This window comes from Sesamum indicum, linkage group LG6, assembly GCF_026168435.1.
Source record: "Sesamum indicum cultivar Baizhima isolate 11 linkage group LG6, ASM2616843v1, whole genome shotgun sequence".
In the NCBI taxonomy this organism is placed as follows: Eukaryota; Viridiplantae; Streptophyta; class Magnoliopsida; order Lamiales; family Pedaliaceae; genus Sesamum; species Sesamum indicum.
The window spans coordinates 21,939,602-21,947,410 of record NC_142662.1 but is presented as its reverse complement, the minus strand read 5'-3'; the positions used below and the strand labels follow the sequence as shown (position 1 = coordinate 21,947,410).

General features: G+C 36.4%; 1 protein-coding gene across 1 annotated transcript; it reads right to left on the bottom strand.

Annotated features, from left to right (window-relative positions):
* Window positions 1–5,838: 5,838 nt before the first annotated feature.
* Window positions 5,839–7,566, bottom strand: LOC105163863 (expansin-A4). The gene is made up of 3 exons (XM_011082360.3): window positions 7,332–7,566; window positions 6,886–7,198; window positions 5,839–6,327 (listed from the first exon to the last, which is right to left on the bottom strand). Exons 1-3 carry the CDS (start codon window positions 7,474–7,476, stop codon window positions 6,024–6,026), a joined length of 762 nt encoding a protein of 253 aa, XP_011080662.1. The 5' UTR covers window positions 7,477–7,566; the 3' UTR covers window positions 5,839–6,023.
* Between the last annotated feature and the right edge of the window lie 243 nt (window positions 7,567–7,809).

The window sequence follows — 7,809 nt, the reverse complement described above, 5'->3', positions numbered from 1 at the left end:
GATCAATAGTAAAAACATCACATTTATTTTTCTAAGTCACTTTTTTTCTTGAGCTTAGACATGAATTTGCTTTTACAGCTAGAAATTGAAAGACACTAATATAGAATTCGAGAAACAGTATCATAAATCAATTCAGACGCAAAAGTATTTTGAAAAGGGATGTAACTCGATTTTGAGTTTTCTGGCTTGAGCTCGAGTCGAGCTCGACTCCTACATCACGACGAGCTCAAATTGATTTATTATTATGATTATTATTAGATTAAATTATGTGAATAACTAAATTTTTACATAAATTTATAAGTAATAAAAATATTGCATAATGTGTAATATGTTATAAATATACCAAAATATAATATGAAATTTTAATTTATTGTTATAAATATAAACTACTGATTAGTTTAGTAGTAATATAATTAGTAAAATATACCAAAAAAATCATACTGAATAATTTAAAATTATAAAAAAGTATCCATTATCTGGAATAATGCAATTGAAATACTTAAAAATATTTTATAGTTGAGATTAATATATTTTCACAGTCTACAATAAATTTATATATTTATAAATATTAGTATTACATTGATGTAACTATCATTTTACATTGTTGAACAACATGGGTTCATCGGACCATCAAAACTCAGATCAAACCGTTAGATATGATCAAACTTACAGAAAAATATTTTTGGTAAAGTTTTAAACTTATTGAATATACGAATATCGAGATATCGTACTTGGAATATAAGAATAATCATTCAAGATGGTGTATCTTTGAATCAAGCCATGTGATTTTAAATTATACCGTCAAATATGGTCTAATGAACACAATTATATATATATATATATATATATGTTAAATTTGGTATAAATCGGGTGCCCGAATTTTAAGATATCGTAATTGTTGATTAATTTTTTTTTATCTCATTATTATACATATAACAAAAATCATTAAAATTGTTCAACCATCACTATTTTTATTATTATTATTTTTAGATTAATTCATAAGAATAACTAAATTTTGATATAAAATTATAAGTAATAAAATAAATTACATGATGCATAATATGTATCTTGATATAAATATAAAACTCATAAATAGATAAAAAAATCATAAGTGAATTACTTGCCAATTTAAAAAAAAGTATAACACAATACAAATATTTTAATACATAAAGTTTATTTGTGTCATATTAAATCATAATTTTAATCATAAAAAATATTATAATTTACTAAGTTGTTCATTTGTTTGTATATAAAGATTAAATGTATAAATAAAAGTACCACAACTTATTATCCAAAATAAAATGTAATATATTGAATAATAATTATAATATATGGTCAATTTTTTGAGTATAAAATTGATAAAGTATTGAATTCGAAATTATATATATAATTTTTATAAATAAAAATATATATATAAAAAAAATAGAAAAAGCTCGCGAGGTGATGAGCAGAGAAAATTGAGCTAATGAGCTCGAGCTCGACCTGGCTTGACTCGAGCTCAAAATCGAGCTGGCTCGTGAAGTGTTTAAGAGCCAAACTCTGGAAGTGTTTCAAAATTTCTGTAAACTAATATCTACTCAATTCAACAAAATGGTGCAAACTATTCATACAGACAATGGGAGTGAATTTCTCAGTTCTTCATTCCAACATTTCCTTCAAACCTCTGGCATTATTCACCAACAAAGCTGTGCTTATACTCCACAATAGAATGGCGTTGTGGAGCGTAAGCACAGGTTCCTTCTTGAGATTGCTCGATCCATCATGTTTCAAGCATCCTTTCCTTGTCATTTTTGGGGTGATGTAATCCTGGGTGCTAGCTACCTCATCAATAGGTTCCCTGCAACAGTTTTGTGATGGAAAATCCCATATGAAATTTTACACAACAAAATTCCCTCCTACACGCATCTGCATACTAGTAGATGCCTGTGTTTTGCGATGAAACCTGAGCCTCATGTTTCCAAATTTGATAAGAGAGCATCCAAGTGCGTATTCATAGGATATCCCCCTAGGCAGAAAGCATATAGGGTGTATGATCTTGATTCTAAATCAATTTTCGTTTCCAGGAATGTTCTGTTTCACGAAGATTGCTTCCCTTTTGCAACTATCCAGTCAGTTCCTTTGGCTTCTATTCCCTCAACTGCTGATGCCAATGATTGTATGCCCTCTACTTCAAGGTCTACTGAGTCTTCTTCTCCCTCAGTTTCCCCTATACAGCCTTCACCTGCTTCTAATCCTGTTATTTGCAGGTCACTGCGCACTCATCATAAGCCTTTTTGGATTAATGATTTTGTCTACCACCTCTCCTCGTCGTCTTCTTCACCTATGATTACTGCTTATGACTATGCATATCTAGGATTTGTGGCTTCACTATCTGTCTTGCAGGAACTGCGAAATTACAGGTAGGCAGCTTTCATTCCTCATTGGATTGAGGCCATGAGACAGGAATTGACAACTCTGGAACAGAACCAAACTTGGGAGGTTGTTCCTTTGCCACAAGATAAAATACCCATTGGATATAATTGGGTTTACAAGACCAAGTTACGTGAGGATGGTTCAGTGGTGCGCCACAAAGCCAGACTTGTGGCCAAGGGCTATACACAGGTGGAGGGTGTGGATTACACAAAGCAATTCTCTCCCGTTGCCAAGTCTGTAATAGTGCATTTGTTCTTGGCTCTTGCTACAGCCTTTCAGTGGCCTCTCCACCAGATAGACATCAACAATGCCTTCCTCCACGGGCACCTTGATGAAGAAATCTACATGATTGCCCCTGAAGACTACACTGTTGCTCCAGGACATGCTTGCCTTCTCAGATGTTCGTTGTATGGGTTGAAGCAGGCGTCACGCTAGTGGAATGTTGAGTTCACACGCAGCCTTGAGGATTTTGGATTTCAGCAATCTGGGCATGATCACTGCCTGTTCTTCAAGAGTCTGAAATCTGGGTTTGTTGGTCTTCTTGTCTACATTGACGATGTCCTCATTATGGCTCCTTTACTTGATCTTATTTCACAGGTCAAGAAGCACCTTGATGCTCTATTTACCATTAAGGACTTGGGATGCGCTCATTATTTCCTTGGTCTTCATATTGCACGTTTTGAAGCTGGTACCTCTCTTACGCAATCGAAGTACATTCTTGATATCATCAGTGATTGTGGTCTTCAGCTTGCCAAGCCTGTAGCCACTCCCTTACCCCCTAGAGTCAAGCTACATCTGCCTCAAGTGGATTTCTTGATGATCTTGAGTGCTATCGTCGTTTGGTTGGACGTTTGTTGTATCTGTGTTTCACACGCCCAGATATCTCTTCTGGCGTGCAGCAGCTCATTCAATTCTTACAACGTCCATGTCGATCCCATTGGCAAGCAACTCTGCATTTCGATATTTGAAGGGATGTTCTGGTCTTGGTCTCTTCTTCCCTTCTTCAAATTCCCTTCAGCTTTAGGCTTTCTGCGATGCTGATTGGGGGGCTTGTATTGATTCTCGTTGTTCACTTACGGGCTTTACTATTTTCCTTGGCCCAGCGCTTATTTCTTGAAAAATGAAGAAACAGTGCACGGTTTCTCGTTTCTTTGCTGAGGTTGAGTACCTAAGTATGGCTGCCACCACTTATGAATTGCAATGGATATCCTATTTGCTGAAGGATTTTGGTATTGCCGTCTCACATCCTATTCTTTTCCATTGCGATAATCAGGCTGCTATACACATGATCCAGGTCGAAATCTACACGACCTCTTTGGTCGAGCGGACAGGTCTCCCAAGCAGTTTGAGGTCGCTCCTCTCCCAGACTAGTGATTGGGTCCTGAGAAAAGAAGCGGATCGTTAGGCTTGTCGGGGTGGCCCCCAGCTAAGATCCTCCGATGCTTAAATTAGTGTTCGGTTCTGAGGTCGAAATAGTAGGTCGCTTAGAAAAATAGCGAGTTGGAGCGACCTGAAAGTAAAATGTGGTCAAGACAACGTACCATTAATGCACTGACTGAGGGTATTTATAGAGAGAAATTGGGGTTCTGTTGATCTAATACGCGCATTCCACGTGTCTCGGATCGTCGGGTTGGTCGCGATCCGACCCGGTAAACAATGCGCGGGTCATGCTGGTAAACTTGCAATTTTGAGCCCAATCAGGGGTAAAATTGTCTTTTTATGAGAAAATAGGGTTTTTACCCACATCAACACATTATGGTTAATCCTGTGTTCCATAAGCGTACGAAACACCTTGACATTGATTGCCGCATTGTACGCAATTGCTATAAGGCTGGATTCCTTCTTCCTGTGTTTGTTCTCGGTCGAGAACAAGTTGATGACTTGTTTGCCAAATCCCTCTCCCGTCTTTCTATCACTGGTCTATTAGGCAAGTTGGGCTTGTTTACTGTTGAACCAAGTCCAACTTGTGGGGGGAGGGGTGTTGAGAAGATAGAGAAGATTGGCGTTGGTTGAAGTTGTGCAGCAGCTGAACATGTACAAAGCAGAGCACTCCCACGAAGAAGACGCGTGCTTTTACGTGTTTTTCCTTTTTTGGTTTTACGTTTTTATTAGTTGTTGGATGAGTTGTACGCCCCCTGGAGCTGATGTGTGAAGCTGGTTAGTTAGCTTAGTTTTTCAGTCTGTTATTTTTCCGTTCGTCATCTTCTTCCTCCGGTATCTAAGAGCACTGTACACTGCAGAATTCATATGAGAAAATCGATCATTTTTGCTCTGATAATGGCACCCAAGTCTTCCTATTCTTTCCTTCATTTGATGCAATCTTGCAGCAGGCTTAGTGGCTAATAATACAACATTCGATTTTCAGGTCAAGAGTCGACTTGCCACTTAGCATCATAGTTTCTTGTCACTTCTCTATAACTCTTTATATATAAAAATGGGATTAGCACTATCCAACGTCCAAGAAAAGTTGTCAACATGATCTCGTTGACGTCATCAAAGTGAAAATTCTAACCTTTCTGTTTAGACAAGCTATTCTTGTATTTCCTTTGGAAAGTGATCTCTATTTAAGACCATTCATTTGAATAAAAAATCTCGTATTCTATGTATAATTTTGATTGTGATGACTTAACTTCATTAAACCCTCATATTAATGATCATTGACTTAAATCATTTAAGTCCACGTACAATCATAATTACTCTATATTTCATAATCACCATTATACATGTGATCTTACGATGTAGTCGTGTGTACTTTATTCTATTCTGATGTCTGCAGTGCGGATATGAATAAAAATGCAGTTTTGTTTATTTTATACAAAAAAAATAGTTTATAATAAGATGTTTACGTCTTACAATCTAGTTAGCATCAAATAACCTAGTCAGCACATCGATCACTGCCCTCACAAGTAAATCCAAGCCAACCAAACAAATAAAAGCGGGTCGTATCGTGCAAGCCAAAGGTCCATATATATGCGCTTGACAGGATATATATAACCTCTCCTAGCCATAAGAGATGGGCAAAACAAGCTTGCTGCAATACCACTAACCACTTATTTCATATATCATAGGGAGTAAACTGTATTTAACCCAAAATTAGATCAACGAAGTAGTGGAAACTCTTTAATTTGATCAAAGATGAAAATAGTTAAGCGGTGAATTTCATTTGGTTTAGAAAAATTGTCTTATCTAGCCGAATCATCCCTTAAAAATATGAAAAATTATAATTCAGACTCGACTCGATCAAATTTGAATCAATCATATGGCAAGTATAATACACTTGTCGTATGATTGGAGTACAATTCAGTAAAAATGACCAATAGCAAAGCAAGTTGATCTATAATTTGTTTGATTCGATCAAATTCGAATAAAAATTTCAAAGAAAACATACCTTAGTTAACTGAAAAGCAATAACATTCACAAGTTCCATTTCTTCAGATAATATGCTGCGCATTAATAATGGTACGGATTACAAATAAAAGATGATCCTCTCCTCAATATGATTGATTGATTGATGATGAATGATGATATAGCTGTATGGTATGCTCAAGTATGTTACAAATATAATATATATGTATGATTTGTCTATTCAAAATATATATAGATGCAATCCTCTAGAACTGCCCTCCTTCGAAGGTCTGACCAAATTGCCAATCAGACGGTGCCACATTGTAGCTAGTGAGAGTCCTGCCGTCACTGGTGGTGACCTGAAAAGAAAGACTTTGACCATGGAGATACGAATTGCTCTGCCAGTTCTGACCCCAGTTCCTGGACATAGGCTGCCACCCAGTTCTGGACCCTTTGATTGAGACTGCATGGACATCTCCTGCACCTCCCACGTTGGTGATGAGGACCAAATTGAAGTATAAGTTACCATTGATTGTGAACCTAATCCCACCTTTCTTCACACAAGGCACCCTGCACCATTAGGGTATCATCATTAATATAGCTATTTAATTTTTATGGATCTAATTATTACGTAAATATAATATAAAGCACATTTGTCATTTAATCATTACTTGAATTGGACCACTTAATAATTCTTTCCATTTCACTTACTCGTCCCACTACAAGAAATAAAATATTTAACTATAGATAATTGTCGTAGTCGACAATAAACAGTTGCAGCAAATAGTCTTTGACTACTGTAATACAATGGTTGTTGGTCGTCACTTTTGCGAGGGTGGCCAACATTTGTCATGGTTTTATTTTTACCATAACTCTTAGCTATTATAAGTAATTTTTTCATTGTAAAAAGGTTAATTTTTTACATCAATTTTATTTAACCGTAGTTAATAATAATTATTTATAATGATTTTTAGCCATAATTATTGATATTGTAGGCAAAGTAATTTTAGTTTGTATCCAAAAAAATGTATCAAAACGTTGTTTATAGCAAGTTTTAAGTAGAAATCATTACTTATATGAACTTAACTAATGCCAAATTAAAGAAGTAATAAAATGCAAATTACAAACCTCCGAAAGACAACGGGCACAATGCCAGCCCGATACTGAGCGATCTGAAGGAAAGCTGGCTCGGCCATGTCGAAGTGCTGGAGTGGGGGATTGCACCATCCGCCGTCGTTGTTAGGCAACGCAAAGTTGGGCGGGCAGAAGTTGGTGGCCGTGACGGTGATGGTGCCCGGCAAGCACCACTTTGGGTCATTTGCGCATCGCATTTCATAGCACGCTCCGCATGTAAGCCCATTGTTGAACAACGCTGTGCTTAGTGCTACCGTGTTTGTTCCGTATCCTTGGCTGTACAGATTTCCATATCCGCATGCTCCTCCTGCACATGGTTATTATTAACAGTGCTCTTTCAAGAATATTTGATGATGGCTTCGTGCAAAAACTAGCATATCTAAACGATTCATTACATCGTTCAATACATAAAAAACACGACCATAAATTCGACAACGTACCCATGGTCCCGGAAGCATCGCTGCCACCGTAGAAAGTGGCGTGACCGTTATCCCACCCTCCGTAGTCAGCCTCAGTAGTGTGCAACTGCAGCATATGCAGAATAAAGAAGGAAACAGTGGCTAGAGAGAGGGATTTAGCAACCATTTTGGGGATTTTAAATTTAAATAAATTGAAAATTAGTTTGATTTGGTATTAGGGTTTTGTTGTGCAAAAGGGTTTTTGATGTCGTAGAAAGAAGGTAAGGGAGTGAGGTATATATAAAGGTGGGATTGGGACAGGGATTTCAAAGTAAGAAATATCAAAAATTCAAAATCATGTGTTTGAGTTGCACCGGACGTGTGGGTATTTGTTCAATTTAATGTAAATTTATTGTAATTGGTATTTATCTAACTTAATATAAGTTTGTTGAGTTTATTGATTAAACTGATGTATGTACTATTTTATTAAATTTATTTGAATATGAGATTATTTATTGAA